This window comes from Primulina huaijiensis, chromosome 2, assembly GCF_012295235.1.
Source record: "Primulina huaijiensis isolate GDHJ02 chromosome 2, ASM1229523v2, whole genome shotgun sequence".
NCBI classification, from domain to species: domain Eukaryota; kingdom Viridiplantae; phylum Streptophyta; class Magnoliopsida; order Lamiales; family Gesneriaceae; genus Primulina; species Primulina huaijiensis.
In genome coordinates, this window is record NC_133307.1 from 16763207 (window position 1) to 16781062 (window position 17856).

Genomic DNA, 17856 nt, shown 5'->3' on the forward strand with positions numbered 1-17856 from the left:
GATGCTCGTTTTTTTTATTGTAAAATATGAATTTCAAAATTTTCGTTGCCTTTCGGGGCATCGTAACCGATCCCCTTTCAAATATCATGATGGACTTTGTAGTGAGACTGTCAAGGACTATCCGGGGATTCAATGCCATTTGGGTGATAGTTTATCGTCTTACAAAATCAGGGCACTTTTACCTATTAAGACGATATTCACCATGACACAGTATGTAGAGCTGTATATTCGAGAGATAGTCTGATTGCACAGAACTCCAATATCTATTGTTTCAAACAGAGATCCAATGTTCACATTTAAATCATCGAGGATCTACTCCGAGCTTGTGTGATCGACTTCCAGGATAGCTAGGAGCCGAATTTACCTCTAGTGGAGTTCACCTATAACAATAGCTACCAGTCGTCTATAGGTATGGCTCCTTACGAGGCACTTTATGGGAGGAAATTTAGATCACCGATACATTGGGACGAGGTTGGTGAAAGAGGAGAGTTAGGACCGGACTTGATCAAGCATACAACAGAGCTAGTAGTCAAAATCCAAGATAGGATGAAGACTGCTCAAAGCCGCCAGAAAAGCTACGCTGATAAGAGGCGGAGAGAGCTAGAGTTTGCAGTAGGTGACCACGTGTTCGTGAAAGTAGCACCTATGAAGGGTGTTATGCGATTTGGAAAGAAATGCAAACTCTGTCCGAGGTTTGTAGGACAATTTGAGGTTCTAGAGAATATTGAAATATTAGCTTATAGAGAGGTGTTGCCACCGATGCTGGCTGGAGTGCATAATGTGTTCAATATCTCGATGTTGAGAAAGTGCATATTGAATCTTTCCCATGTATTGAATTATGACCTCTGCAGTTGACTCCGAACATGTCATACGAGGAAAGTCTTACACAAATTCTGGATAGGCGAGAAAGAAGGCCCCGGAATAAGGTCATTCATATGGTCAAAGTCAAGTGGCTAAATTATTCGGAGGAGGAAGCTACTTGGGAAATTGAGACTGACATGAGGAGTTGCTATCCAGACTTATTCGTTGAGTCTTAATTTCGAGAACGAAATTGCATTTAAGGGAGGGAGGAGTTGTAAGGTCCAAAATGCGATAACGTAATCCAACTAAATGCAAATTTAGGAAAAATGGAAAACGCATAATTATTTAACTGCATGAATTATATGTGGTAGTCATGTAATGTGATTTTATATTAGAATGCATAAAACTGTATTTTCAAAGGGTTATTCGAGACACTATCAAGGAACAGAGACCGAGGATTGGAAAGAGAAATATTTTTATTAAATGATTAATTTTAATTATTCAATATATGGCATGTTAATTATGAAAATTTCGAAAATAGTGTCTTTTGAGATATTTTTACATGTCGAGTCGTATTTTAAATCGGTAATTGATTTTTGACGAAAACAAAGACATTTTGGAAGCTCGGTTAATATTTTCGAAAACTTTCCTAAACAAGATATTTTCCTACATTCTAATGGGCCTAATGAGCCTATTATACTAATGTTATTGGGCACAATTTGCTAATTTATTATTTATAACCAAAACATGGAATTTCGAAAATCCCTAAACTCTCAAAACTCACGCTAAACACCAAGAGAAGCCTGCAGTTTCTCCCTAGCAGCCACACACGAACACACACCACACGTTTTATAGCAATTCATGTTGATTTTGAATGATAAAACGCAGCAAGATCTTCTTTGTCTCTCTAGAATGTCCCTTCGTCTCTAGAATTGAATCTTCATGCGTGAATCACGCAAAGTCATGCCTTATTCCTTCTTTGCTCATCGTTCATAACATATTATGGGTGAATATACATGTCTGCATAAGAAATATTATACTCTCTTATTTATTTTCGTTTTTATGGATTACACATGGGAAAAACTTGATTTTTATACATGATTCTTGATGTTTCTTGATGGTATGAAGGGGCTGCCAGGTTTCTATAGTTAGAGGGTTGATTTATAGCGGGTTTAAGGACTCTTAGATGCACGGTTAAGGGTTGGAAAGGATTGGCAAGGGCTGCACTTTTGTTTTGGGTTTCAACTCAAGCTAGGGCAAAGTTTTGGAAGGACAAAAGGGGGAGGCCATGCGGGGTGCTTTCCAGGCAAGGGGCTGGGCTCATGAGGGTCCTAGCATCGAGTCATGGTGTTCCACGCACGGCTGGAGATGCTTGATAGGGTAGGCGCACGGCTAGGGCACTTCGTAGCCGTGGCCGCATGCAATGCTTGGAGAACCATGCACGTCCTCATGCATGGCTAGCTATTGCTGGTCCAGTAGAGTCCTAAGAGTTTGGTCTAGGTCCTAGGATGGTGATTATGGGCTGGTCACGTTGGTTAAGGGCTAGGGTCGAAGGAGCACATGGTTTGTTATGGTTAGGGTTTGGACAATTGTGCAGAAAATTCAGTAGCTTACTAGGTGGTTTCCGAGGGTTCTAAAATGCTTGCATTTGTTTGAAAAGAGTTGGTTAGGTGTTAGCAAGCTATGGTGAAAGTTTGGTAATGTTTGGTTAAGATTCGAGTTAAAACCGGGACGTCGGTTCAAGCTTTAAAACGAATTATGAAATTTATTCGAGGGCTTAAGTTTACATCTAAGAAATGTTTATGGGTGCGTTTTAAGGTGTTACGATAAGTTTGGATGGATTCGGGTCAAAATTTTAAGTTCTAGGGGTAAAATGAGAAAGTTAGGGTTTCAGGAGCAAAACGGTCATTTTACACATGAAAAATGTTAGGAGTCCTGGAAGTGTTCTGAATGCTGTAATGAATGTTTAAATGTTTATTTTGAAAGAATATGAAATTTTATGATAGAAAATGTAAATGCTAAAGATGTGTTGCATGATTGGTTTAAAAGAAAATGATATCTATGCATGTATTTTTATAAAGTAATGGAAACGATGATACTGTTTTGAATAAAGTGACTTTATTGTGGCGGTAAGGAAATGAGGATTCGTGAGATACTAAACATCAGTGGAGCCTTTTGAGGGACTAAGCCCCGTGGGAACTCAATACCGAATTTACTCATAGTCATTGTGTAATGCCCGAGAAGTTTATGTTGATGATCTGAGATTATTTGTTGTGATTATAGACGGACCACTCCGAGATTTGATTTGAGGTACATGTGATATCGTATGTGCGAGGCCGGCAGAGAACCTCGCGCATATGCGCGAGAGAGAGACGCGCATATGCGCGAGCTGTGCGGGAAGACTAGTGCAGAGACAGTAGGTCTCGCGCATATGCGCGAATATGCGCGCGCAGGTGCACTTTACAATGCCGAGTCCAGAAAATTTTCGCATGTGCGCGGAGGTGGTGCGCGCATATGCGCAAGCTGATGACTTCCGATATGCCGAGACAGAAGGTCTCGCGCATATGCGCTGAGGAAGGTCGCGCATATGCGCGAGACGTGTAGCACCAAGAGATGATCCACTTGTCCTTGCCATGCAATTTACAAACATAAGTCTTCATTTCTTTTCCAACTCCAGCAAGAATCGAGAGAAAGTTTCAGAGAAATCTTCAAAGTTTCATCCAAACTTCAGAAATGGGTTGGGCAAGATCTAACCATCCGAATTGCAATCCGAGTTCAGTGCCGTACTCCTCTCGTTACAGGCTTCACACAGACGTAAGTTTTCTTATGTTTTGATATGATTTGAAAATATGATACTGAAGGAATCAGATATGATTAATATATGGTGTTCTTGAGATATTAGACATCGTATAATCGAAACCGAATTGAAGAACGGATACCGTATGAAATTGTTATGATTTTTCAGAATTGAGTTGATTGAGATTATACAGATTTGATATCAGATTATGTTTGTCGATCGATTATGAGTTGAGATTGGCATTTATTGATATTGGTATTGCTGGATATATTGCGATAATGCAGTTATGCAATTAAAACAGAATTAGATTGAGTTCTGATTATATCCAGTATTGGTTGGGTTGTATATTGATATTTAATAATGTCAATTCAGATTGAGATTGACAGCCTTGAATTCGAGACTTCGTTTCATCAGATCGACAGAAGAAAGGTATAAATCAATGTTCGATTGGGATTGATAACTCGAGTCAAATATGACCTGAGTTTCCCTAAAACCACATACTTATTTTCTATTGTTTTCAGATACTTGAATTCATTGCATTTATATGCTTGATCTATTGATTAATAGAAAGCATGGATTAGATTATTGATTTTGAGACAGAGAGTCCTTGGCAGAGGTGCCAGGTCACTGGTCAATGGTTTATATCGATGTGCTTAGGAGCAGATTGACTTCTATTGCAGATATTTGATATAGAATACAAGAGTTTTGGAATAAGAACGTATCTTTATCTAGCTGAGGAGAGTAGATGAGTTGTTGGGTTCTTATTCAATCGGGATCCCTTGATTAGATGAGTCGAGTCAAGAGGTTGATTTACCGACTTGTATTGATTTATGTTGATTACGATTCATGTTTTATAAATGTTTATGCTTTCGTATATTCTTATATGAATTGCATGTTACATTGTTTATACTGGGATATGTTTCTCACCGGAGTTATCCGACTGTTGTTGTGTCTATATGTGTGCATGACGACAGGTGGGATAGGATCAGGGTCGAGAAGAGGATGAGAGATCGAGATAGAGTGGTGATGCCTGACTTGATGTAGATTTAGCTTTCAACACTTGATATATCGTTGTCGAACCTTAGCCTGATCTGACTGTATCTTGTACAAGACTTGTACTGTTATATTTAATGATTATATCAGGATTGATTATTATATGTTCCGCATTTATATAAAAAAAAAATTTAGACCCAGCTTGATTAATTGATCCATTTATTCCGAAAGAATGATTAAGAAGATGATTAGCGTCCGGGTCCCCACAACAAGTGGTATCAGAGCTGTAGGTTCTTGAGACTGAGATAGAACCAGAATAGACTGAGATAGAAGTGAGTGAGCAGGGTAAATTGAGTTTCTTTCCTGCTTTTACATGCTAGCATTGCGTTATGTTATGATGTTTTACTGCCTTGGAATATACATGTTTACCTGATTTGATTGGTAACCTGTATTCTTGAGAATAAATGTTCTGGATCAAAGGTAAGATGATCAGAAGGGGACTGAGACAGATTTGTCAATTATGATTGCTAACCCTTTTGATAATCAGATATGCCTCCTCGAAGAATCCCAGAACAAGGCAGTACCTCTGCGAATCCGATGGATGTGACAGCAACACCGATGAAAACCCTGTTGAATAGATTTCAGTCGTTCCGTCCACCGACTCTGAAGGGTACTGAGACTTCAGTTGACTGTGAGTTGGTTAGATGATATTGAGATGTTGTTTGATTCTCTGGATTACACAGATGAGCGCAGAGTTAAACTTATTGGGCACCAGCTGCATGATGTTGCGAAGAGTTGGTGGCTCATGACTAAGAGGGCATTGGAGCATAGAGGTACGACTATTACCTGGAAGGTTTTTAAAGATGAATTTTATCAACGATTTTTCCCAGTATCGTACAGAAATGACAAGGGTGCAGAGTTTTCCAATCTGAGACAGGGTCAGTTGAATATTGAGGAATATGTGGTCAAGTTCTCTACCTTGTTGCGATTTGCTCCACATGTTGCTGAGAATGACGAAGCTGTTGCTGATCAGTTCATCAATGGGTTGAATCCTGATATTTTTACATTGGTGAACACCGGGCGACCAAACAACTTTGCTGCAGTGTTTTTATAACCGGACCGGACCAGCCGGTCGGACCGGTTCAACCGCGAACCGGCCTCCAGACCGGTCCGGAGATAAGTAAAAACCTGGAAAACAGGTTTAACCGGAAAAAAACCGGTTAAAACTCGGTTAAACCGGAAAAACCGGAAAAACAGGTTAAAACCCGGTTAAACCGGAAAAAAATTTTAACAAATTTTTGCTTTCTGTTTGCTAAACATGTATTATTTTAATTTTTTAAAAAATATTTAGATAAAGGTGTTGGTGAAATGCAAGAAACACCTTCTTTGGACTTGGAAGAACTTTTGGATAGTGGGGATGAAGATGATAATGACTACGAAAGAACACTTCAAGAATTGGATGCGGTGTGGGCATCAAAGGATGCAACTTGAAAGTTGAAACTGGATGTTTGATACTTTTTTGTATAAGAAACTTGATGTTTGCTACTTTTTTGTATAATTAAACTTGATGTTTTCTTGGGCACTTAAACTTGGTCATCACTATTTGGTTACATGTTAGGTGTAATTTGGATTTTTGAATTTGAAAAGTGATGTTTATTTGGATATTTGTTGTAATTTTCATCTTAAAAATTAAGTAAAAACTATAAAAACATAAATAATCAATATTTTACTATTTTATTTATTATATAAAATAAATAAAATATTAATTTTATTGATCCGGTTCGACCGTTCGGTGGAACCGGTTGAACCATTTTTTAAGGCTTGACCGGTTCGATTAATGGTCCGGTTATAAAAACACTGCTTTGCTGATGCTTTGAACAGAGCAAAAGGAGCTGAAGCAAGTTTGATTAAACAGAGAGGAACTGCTTATGTTGCTCAGACACAGAGACAGCAACCCCCTCAAGCTCAGTTCCAGCAACCCCCTCCCAGATTTGAGAGTGGTGGTAGCAGCAGTGGTAAGAAAGATAGTTTGAAAGCCAGAGGAAAACAGTTTAAGAGATCTGGAAGCAGTTAATCCAGTTCTAGTGGCTCACGACAGACTGCTCAGAGCCAGAGTTATTCAGGGGTATATTGCAGCACTTGTGGTGGAAGACATCCCACAGAGCAATGCCGCGGAGTGTTTGGTGTTTGCAATATTTGTAAACAGCCAGGCCATTTGGCTAGAGTATGTCCACAGAGAGATTCTCAGAGATCTCAGGGTGCAGAATCATCTGGATCAGTGGCTCAGCCTGGTAGACGACCATCTGCTGTTCACTCTTTCGAGCCACCACCCTCTACCCAGTCACAGCCGAGACCAGGAGGAAGCAAGACTGTTAGCCAACCTCCTAGACAGCAGGCCAGAGTATTTGCTTTGACAGAGGAACATGCCCAGGAAGCACCTGATGATGTAGTTGCAGGTAACTGTTCTCTTTGTGGTTATCCTGCTTATATATTGATAGATACAGGTACATCGCATACATTTATATCTGAGCGATTTGCATTGATGCATGCCTTGCCTGGTGAGTCTTTATCTGCTGTAGTATCGGTCTCTTCACCTTTGGGGAGAGGTCTTATTTCAGTGACATCTGTTAGAAATTGTATGCTGCAGTATGATGGCCATGAGATTGAGTTAGATTGTATTGTACTTGGATTGTCTGATTTTGACTATATTATCTGTATTGATATGCTGACCAAGTACAGAGCAACCGTAGATTGTTTTCATAAGATTGTGAGATTCAGACCAGACATGGCTGATGAACGGAAATTCTACGGTAAGGGTTCTAGAGCTAGAATTCCTTTGATATCTGCGTTATCTATGACTCGATTATTACAGAAAGGAGCAAAGGGATTCCTTGTATATTCAGTTGACGTACTGAAATCGAGCCCATCATTGGCAGATTTGCCAGTGGTATGTAAGTTTGCTGATGTCTTTCCAGATGAGATTCCAGGTTTGCCTCTCGTCAGAGAGATAGACTTCAGCATTGAACTTGTGTCTGGTACAACACGTATTTCTAGAGCACCTTACAGAATGGCACCGATAGAATTGAAAGAGTTGAAAGAGCAGTTAGAAGATTTACTGGCCAAGAGGTACATCAGACCGAGTGTTTCTCCTTGGGGTGCTCCAGTACTGTTTGTTAGAAAAAAAGACGGGTCAATGAGACTTTGCATTGACTACCGGCAACTGAACAAGGCTACGGTAAAGAACAAATACCCTTTGCCTCGTATAGATGATTTATTTGATCAGTTGCAGGGTTCTTCCGTTTATTCCAAGATCGATCTGAGATCTGGATATCATCAGCTGAGAGTCAGAGATTCTGATATCGCGTAGACATCTTTCAGAACCAGGTATGGCCATTATGAGTTTATTGTCATGCCGTTTGGTTTAACAAATGCTCCGGCAGTATTTTTGGGTTTGATGAACCGCATATTTCAGAAATATCTGGATGATTTTGTGATTATATTTATCGATGATATTCTGATTTACTCGAAGAATATGATTGATCATGCTGAGCATTTGAGAACTGTATTGAATATTCTGAGAACCTAGAAACTGTATGCGAAGTTGTCGAAATGCGAGAAGAATGCACCTTTTATTTGGTCCGAGGCATGTAAATCCAGTTTCCGGGAATTGAAGAAGAGATTGACCAGTGCTCCGGTGTTGACTAGGTACTGGTGATTTGGTGGTATATTGTGATGCTTCTCACAGAGGATTAAGTTGTGTTTTGATGCAGCAAGGCCATGTTATTGCTTATGATTCGAGATAGTTAAAGCCACATGAGACACGATACCCGATTCATGACCTTGAATTGGCTGCTATTGTCTTTGCTTTGAAGATATGGCGACACTACCTATACGGTGAGAAATTTGAGATTTATTCTGATCATAAGAGCTTGAAATATCTGTTTTCACAGTGAGAACTGAATATGAGACAAATAAGATGGCTTGATTTGCTTAAAGATTTTGATTGTGAAATCAAGTACTATCCGGGAAAATCAAATGCAGCAACTGATGCACTGAGTCGAAAGATATGTTCTTTATCCTTATCGACGATTGGTGTTTCAAATTTGATTGAAGATTGTTGTCTTTCTGGACTAGTATTTGAAACAGATTGTAAGCCTCTGAGACTATATGCCATTAAAGTTGAACCCGAGTTGATGTTCAGAATTAGAGAAGCACAGAAACTTGATCAGAACATTCAAAATTCAATTGCCATGGTTAGAACTGGACATCAATCAGAATATCATGTTCGTGATGATGTGTTATATGTGAATAATCGATTGGTGGTGCCAGATGTTTCAGATTTAAGACAGCAGATTTTGTCAGAGGCACATTGTAGTCGATTTAGAATTCATCCTGGTGGCAGAAAGATTTACAATGATCTGAAGACACAGTATTGGTGGAAACAGATGAAATCAGATGTCACAGATTTTTTGTCTAGATGTTTGAATTGCCATCAGGTGAAAGCAGAAAGGAATAAACCAGGAGGTCTACTGCAGAGTTTATCTATTCCAGAATGGAAATGGGACCACATTTTCATGGATTTCGTGACGCAGTTACCGGGATCCTCCAAAGGTTGTGATGCGATTTGGGTCATTATTGACAGATTGACCAAATCAGCATGCTTTATTCCTTACAAAATGACGTACAGATATGACCAGACGGCAGAGATTTATGTCAGAGAAGTGGTCAGATTGCATGGAGTGCCGAAGTCTATTGTATCAAATCGTGATCCTCGATTCACTTCGCACTTTTGGCAGAGTTTGCAAGAAGCTCTAGGCACGTGTGGGGACCCTGGCTCTAACTCAATTCTTTTTGGGATTAATTGGATCTTTGTTAAAAAAATGTGGGTCAAAATTTTTCTTGTAATATTAAAACAAATATAAATAAACCTACACAAGTAATGTCTCCATTTTATTTCATCAAACGTAAATCCATATCTTAGTTCAGTACATTCATACCAACTAGTGTTCAATACCAACTACAAACCACATTGTAGTACATGTCTAGTAAGAAACCACTAGAATTCTTCTTCTACGCCCGTAATCTCCATGCTATCTCGATCTCTCATCTATGTCTCGACCCTGATCCTGTCCCACCTGTGATCATGCACACATACAGACACAAACACAGCCGGATACTCCGGTGAGAACAAATCCCAGTATAAAACATGGTACACATGCATATACACAATATAAATCATGAAGCATACTCTCATGAATAGAATCAATGGCACTAGGTTCCATAATCTATGCAACCAAGTCAATATCAGCATGCAAATGAAATCGAAATCATATCTTGACTCGACTCGACTCTAACTCTAGGGATCCCGGTGTGAATAAAATGCCATAGTCTGCCACCTACCCTCCCAATCGGGGTGACGGTATGTCTTATTCCTAGACTTCGGTCATGTCTGTATCGAATGTCTACAATCGGAGTCAATTCTGCTCCTATGCGTCGATACCACCGAACGTCTAGCTTGGCAAGTCTGCCAATGACTCTCCTATCTTAAATGCTTGAATATAAATCTATAAACAAAGCATCAACATATAAAAAGGTAACAATCTAGTATGTGATTTTGGGAAACTCGAATCAGATCTAATTCGAGTTATATCTTCCCAAATCAACATGAATTATACCTTTCGTTGTACAGTATTTGTCGTAGTCGGAGTCTCGATGTCGAATCTGATAATATCAACTGTCCGTATGAAGCCTGCGTCGATAGGAACACAGTACTGAAGTCGGATTGAAAATCAGACGGGCGGATCTTTCGTAAATAACAAATTTACACGATAAAAGGCGTAAGGATTTCTCGTAGTTTCCCAGGAGCTCTTCTCGTTTCTGTTGCTAAGAGGAAATGAATGAGTTGCAACTTTATATATCTCAAGTTGCATGTCTAAGCTACGTGTCTCATTTTCATACAAATCAGGCGGCGCTCGGGTGGTCGAAAGGTACCGCTCGGCGCGGAGAGTTCTGTCCGAGCCTTAACTTGTTCTACTCTGGCGCTCGGGCGGTCACACTTTACCGCTCGGGCGCGGAACGTTCTGCCCGAGTGTTCATATCCACTGGCGCTCGGGCGGTCACAAACTACCGCCCGGGCGCCACATCTTCTGCCCGAACAAATTTCTATTGAGCACTGGCGCTCGGGCGGTCGTCTCCTACCGCTCGGGCGCCAACTTTTCTGTCCGATGCTTCTTGCCATTGCATTTCTTCACTTTTCCTTTCCTTCCTCATGCCTCAATTACCAATAATAGTTCAAAAGAGTGATATCAAATTTCAGGCCTTACAGCACGAAATTGCATTTGAGTACTGCATACCATCCTCAGACAGACGGACAGTCAGAGAGGACTATCCAGACATTGGAGGATATGACGAGAGCTGTAGTGCTAGATTTTGGCACAAGTTGGCAAGATTCTTTGTCATTATGTGAGTTTTCGTACAACAACAGCTATCAGACGAGTATAGAGATGTCACCGTTTGAAGCGTTGTACGGCAAGAAGTGCAGATCCCCTCTCTATTGGGACGATATCTCTGAGGTACCTGAGATTGGGCCTGATATGATACGAGATATGACTGATAAAGTGAAGCTGATTCAGAAGAGAATGAAAATAGCTCAAGATAGACAAGCCAAATATGCCAATGTTCGACGAAGACCGTTGGTACTTGAGGCAGGAGACAGAGTCTTTTTGAAGATTTCACCTTTCAGGGGAGTGGTCAGATTTGGCAAGAAAGGAAAGTTGTCTCCACGATATATTGGGCCGTATGAGATTCTCGAGAAGATAGGAGATCGTGCCTATCGACTCGCATTACCGCTTTCATTATATCGAATACATGATGTCTTTCATGTATCTATGTTGTGGAAATATCTCCCTGATGATTCTCATATTCTTCAGCCAGATGAGGTCGAGCTTGATGAAACTCTTAGTTATTTTGAAAAGCCAATTCAGATTCTTGATCGTAAAGAAAAACAACTCAGAACGAAGACTATTCCGCTTGTGAAAGTTCAGTGGAATCGTCATGGCACTGAAGAAGCTACTTGGGAGACTGAATCAGTTATGAGGCAGGAATTTCCAGAGCTATTTTACTGATGCCAATTTCCTGTTTAGCTTCGGTTATACATTTTTTTTAATTAATATGATTTGATTGCTTGTGATTTCAGGGACGAAATCGTATCTTAGAGGGGGGGAAATGTAATGCCCAAGAAGTTTATGTTGATGATCTGAGATTATTTGTTGTGATTATAGACGGACCCCTCCGAGATTTGATTTGAGGTACATGTGATATTGTATGTACGAGGCCGGCAGAGAACCTCACGCATATGCACGAGAGAGAGACGCGCATATGCACGAGATGTGCGGGAAGACTAGTACAGAGACAGTAGGTCTCGCGCATATGCGCGAAGAGTGTGTGCGCATATGCGCGAACAGGTGCACTTGACAATGCCTAGTCCAGAGAATGTTGCGCATGTGCGCAGAGGTGGTGCGCGCATATGCGCGAGCTGATGACTTCCGATATGCCGAGACAGTAGGTCTCGCGCGTATGCGCGGAGGAAGGTCGCGCATATGCGCGAGACGTGTAGCACCAAGAGATGATCCACTTGTCCTTGCCATGCAATTTACAAACATAAGTCTTCATTTCCTTTCCAACTCCAGCAAGAATCGAGGGAAAGTTTCAGAGAAATCTTCAAAGTTTCATCCAAACTTCGGAAGTGGGTTGGGCAAGATCTAACCATCCGAATTGCAATCCGAGTTCAGTGCCTTACTCCTCTCGTTACAGGCTTCACACAGACGTAAGTTTTCTTATGTTTTGATATGATTTGAAAATATGATACTGAAGGAATCAGATATGATTAATATATGGTGTTCGTGAGATATTAGACATCGTATAATCGAAACCGAATTGAAAAACGGATACCGTATGAAATTGTTATGATTTTTCAGAATTGAGTTGATTGAGATTATACAGATTTGATATCAGATTATGTTTGTCAATCGATTATGAGTTGAGATTGGCATTTATTGATATTTGTATTGCTGGGTATATTGCGATTATGCAGTTATGCAGTTGAAACAGAATTAGATTGAGTTCTGATTATATCCAGTATTGGTTGGGTTGTCTATTGATATTGAATAATGTCATTTCAGATTGAGATTGACAGCTTTGAATTTGAGACTTTGTTTCATCAGATCGACAAAAGAAAGGTATAAATCAATGTTCGATTGGGATTGATAACTCGAGTCAGATACGACCTGAGTTTTCCTAAAACCACATACTTATTTGCTATTGTTTTCAGATACTTGAATTCATTGGATTTATATGCTTGATCTATTGATTAATAGAAAGCATGGATTAGATTATTGATTTTGAGACAGAGAGTCCTTGGCAGAGGTGCCAGGCTGGCAGAGGTGTCAAGTCACTGGACAATGGTTTATATCGATGTGCTTAGGAGCAGATTGACTTCTATTGCAGATATTCGATATAGAATACCAGATTTTGGGAATAAGAACGTATCTTCATCTAGCTGAGGAGAGTAGATGAGTTGATGCGTTCTTATTCAATCGGGATCCCTAGATTAGATGAGTCGAGTCAAAAGGTTGATTTACCGACTTGTATTGGTTTATGTTTCGTAGATTACGATTCATGTTTTATAAATGTTTATGCTTTCGTATATTCTTATATGAATTGCATGTTACATTGTTTATACTGGGATATGTTTCTCACCAGAGTTATCCGGCTGTTGTTGTGTCTGTATGTGTGCATGACGACATGTGGGACATGATCAGGGTCGAGAAGAGGATGAGAGATCGAGATAGAGTGGTGATGCCTGACTTGATGTAGATTTAGCTTTCAACACTTGATATATCGTTGTCGAACCTTAATCTGATATGACTGTATCTTGTACAAGACTTGCACTATTATATTTAATGATTATATCAGGATTGATTATTATATGTTCCGCATTTATATAAAAAAAAAAAATTTAGACCCAGCTTAATTAATTGATCCATTTATTCCGAAAGAATGATTAAGAAGATGATTAGCGTCCGGGTCCTCACACATTGTCTTTACATCTCATTCTCCAGGCAGAGCTCTTATCACCTTTAAAGAAAGTTTACGGTTAAAATAATCTTTACCAAGTGATACAAGTTCAATAATAATATAGCTAAACCGTTCATCAAACGTTCAAATTTTCTCTGTGCTTCATCTTTGCATTGTTGAACTTCTGGATAGCCGCGGTTAGCCTTTTTTCTTGAGTTTGATAAATTCTCTTGCAAAATTTGTTCAATTTTTCCCATATCTCTTAAGCAGTTGAATGTGTCTTGATCTTGCTAAACATATTTTTCTTGAGGGTCTTGTAGAGTTGTCCTAGGCCATATTATCCAATTTTTCTTTCTTTTTGTCCTGCATGATCCATTATGGTCAATCCTTTTCATTCATCAATGGCTCGTCCTTTGATATAGATATTATTGTGTTAGCTTTGAGAATTTCCATTGGGCTGTCTGTGATAACATACTACATGTCTTCATCTTGTGCTTCTAAGTGTGCATGCATACATATCTTCCAATCATCATAATTTTCTTTTGAAAGCACGATGATTTTGCTAAAAGATGTCATTATAAATATATGATTATCAGAGTTCAAGGAACATTGTTTTTTATATCACTTGTTAGGATCATAAAAGATTTTAAAGGGGTTAATGAACTCTTTTAAAATTTATTTCAAAAACATGAGCTAGTTTTAACAATTATTAGGTGTTAAAGTCCTTTCTTAGACTGCTAGGTTAACTGAACCATTCCAAATGATTTTTAGTGCGAAACAGTCTTGTTAGACTTAGTGATAAAATATATATATTCAATGCAGGCAACAATTAACAAGGCAATTAGAAATAAGCAAACAAACACAATAAAGTTCGCAAGTAAAGAGACAAAATTTATGTATATTCGGAGATAAAGACTCTTACGTCACCTCTTCTTATACTAACAAAGTAATCCGCCAAATACTTTAATTTTACAATGCCTTGTAACAACCTACTTCGACTATGACTTTTCACTATTTAAATCGAAATTCTTAGTGATATCTTAAAACACAGTCTGACTGTTTCAAAACCCTCAGTTCACCAAAAACCAATTCAATAGGCAACACTTAGCTTTGACTGTTGGAGTTGGTAGGGCAACACAATATGATCCTTAGAAGATATTATATAAACTGATATGTATGTGCTAAGTGAACAAATTTATGTTGAAAAAATAAGTGTGCTCTAAGATTTTCAGATTGAAATCATGAATCTTGTTAATTGAATCAATGTCTCTCTTGATTGTTTTAATGTCTTCTGAATCTCCGTATTTATACTTGAGAAACTCCAATGGTCGGAAAATTTTTCAACAATAATCTGTATTAACTTCCGACAGAATGGAATTGTCAACTTCTCTTCATCATAAATTGTATCAAATACTCATTTAATGTTTCTTTACTTTTTACAGCTTCGGCTCTTAGCTTCTGAAAGGTTGATTGAATCTTTGACATTTAAGAAATATTTCTATCAATTGGGAGTTAGTAGATGATATGCTTGTTACTTTATCTGATAGTCATTGAACGGCTTGAGTTGGAGTATCCATCTTGATCTTTTAATGTCTGACCAATTATAATTGAGCGGTCAGACTCTGTGCATACCAAGGGTTGTGATATTATCTTTATATCGGAAACCAATTCAATAAGCGGTCTGACTTTCGGTATGCACAGAGTCTGACCAATTATAATTGATGATCTTCTATCTCTAGCTTGAGCTCGTGATATTATGTTGAGCGGTCTAACTTTCCCAGCTTTTAGAGCCCTGTAATAACATGAAAAAGTAAGTCATACTTGAAACAACTTGATGTTGTTTCCTTTTGGATGCAATAGACATGGTTTTAAACATTGCCTGAAACGTCTGCTTATTCGTTTTCTTAAAACGTGCTAGAAAATTTTTTTTTTTTTTTCAAACCTCACATAGCATTCGGCCGAACCACAAAAATTACATAAAATATTTTGGATATCATTTTAAAATAAATATAATCAACTATATATTTGAGAAATACAGCCCATACTATAATCTCTCAAAAATCATTCAGAACCATAAATAAAAAGTCGTAAAAATATTCTTAACATAACTTAAAATCATATTTAATAACTAGTGCGGAAAACTAGCGTCGTTCATCGGGTTATGTGCACCTTCAGTCCAGTCAGATCAACTACCAAGACCTCCATAAACATAATCATCATAATCACCTGCATCAATCACACCTAGTGAGTCTAAAGACTCAACGCGTCATATCCTTGATAACAAGTAATACGTAATACAGTTCACATACAACAGTGAAAAATACTTGTACTTAAAATATCATTTTCACGAAGATGCATAAATTTTAAACAAAACCATTTTTATGATGCATAAACTTTAAATAAAAACATTTTCATAATGATGCATCCTCTTTAAACATAAACATTTTCATAAAATTTTTCATATCAACGTAAACATATTCATATTCATATCCATATCCATATCCATATNGTCCTTCAACATGTCGTATTTCCATCACTTAACAAAAATATGCATATAATATCGTTTTCTTTTAAACCAAGCATGCAACATATATTTTAAATGTCAATGTTAAATCATAAAAATCCATAAACATTTAAAAATCAACGTTTTAACATATAAAAATCATTAAAAGCCATAAACGTTTTAAAATCAACATTTTAACATAATAAACATTTAAAATAACCTTTTGACATTTAAATCATAAACCTTTAAAATAACCATTTTAACATATAAGAATCCTTAACATTTAAAATAGACATATTAACATATAAAAATTCATAAACATCCATAATCATTGAAAATAATCATACTAGCATATAAAACAGCATTCAGGACACTGCCATGACGTTTACTAATTTCTAGGTGTAAAAAGACCGTTTTACCCCTGGACGTAAAATTTCACGTTTTTGATTTTTTCTTAATTCCATTGACTCTAACCTGTCCCAAATAATTATTTAAGCTTACATGAATTTTCTCATATTTTTATTTAGTTTAAAACGAGGACTTTTAAATTAATCTTTAAATGTGACGTATTAATGCGTTTAAATCCCGAATTAAACCAAAACTTAATATAAAATTCCCAAATTAAAAACTTAGACTTATAATAATTATTTAAGCTTAATCCTAATTTTTCATAATTTTATATGGATTAAAACTATGCGTTTCAATTAACTCGTTAATTAGCGTTTCGTACGGCGATTAAATTCCGAATAAAACCAAAACTCGTTATTTTGATCCCAAATTTTAAACATAACATTTTTAATATTTATTCTACTCCTCCAAGTCGTTAGCAACCCCCATGGACCCTTGGATCAATTTTTCCTTCTTAAATATTCGTTTTTGACACATCGACAAACACGTCGAGCCATCTCTCAATTTACTCGAGTCACGCCCGAGCCACTTTGAGCCAAAACCTAGCCAACCCACCTAGTGACCCTCTTGACCAAGCCCAGCCCGAAAACCAGCCCTGGCCCACTCCAAAAACGTCCTGGAACTTGGCCCAAAAACCTGCATGTGTACGTGTGTGTGCTTCTCCTATGATATTTAGGACTCCTAGCCTAACTAGGACACTTCCACCCCTAACCACTTGACCCAACCTGCCCCAAACCACCCTGTACAATGCCCAGACCAAGCCCAAACCTAGCCCAAGCCCTTGGACGTGAGCAGCAACCCACTGAACTCTGCACAACAACCTGGGCTAATGGCTTCTCCTCATGGTTTCATGTTCTTGCTAGGCCCTTGCTAAACCAAACCATACCAGACCCTGAACCAACCCCTCTAGCCTCCTTCTATGACCCTAAGGACCTAACCTAGCCCAGCCCAAGCCCCCTGGCCGAGCCCTCCTCCCTGCACAAATTTCTGAAATCTGCACAGCCCCTTGGGCTTTCTCTCGGGTGGAGTCCTTCTCAACAAGGACTTCTCCCTAGCCCATGGTCTCGAGTCCTAGCATGTCTAGGACTCTTCCCTTGACCCTACCACGTCCCTAGCCAGGCCTTGGTCCCAACCAAGCCAAAGCCAAGCCCTTACACACCCAAAGCCGTGAGCCAAGAAGCACTACAGTCCAAGCAAGCTTCCAGCTTGTTTTGCCCCATGCTGTAAAACGTTTTTAGTGTGATCCTAGGACTCTATATTTTGTATAAACCATGCTTAT

The 17856-nt window shown here is 38.6% G+C and overlaps 1 protein-coding gene across 1 annotated transcript; it reads left to right on the plus strand.

Annotated features, from left to right (window-relative positions):
* Positions 1-411: 411 nt before the first annotated feature.
* Positions 412-855, plus strand: LOC140956931 (uncharacterized). Its single transcript, XM_073413888.1, has one exon. It carries the CDS (start codon positions 412-414, stop codon positions 853-855), a length of 444 nt encoding a protein of 147 aa, XP_073269989.1.
* The last annotated feature ends 17001 nt before the right edge of the window (positions 856-17856 follow it).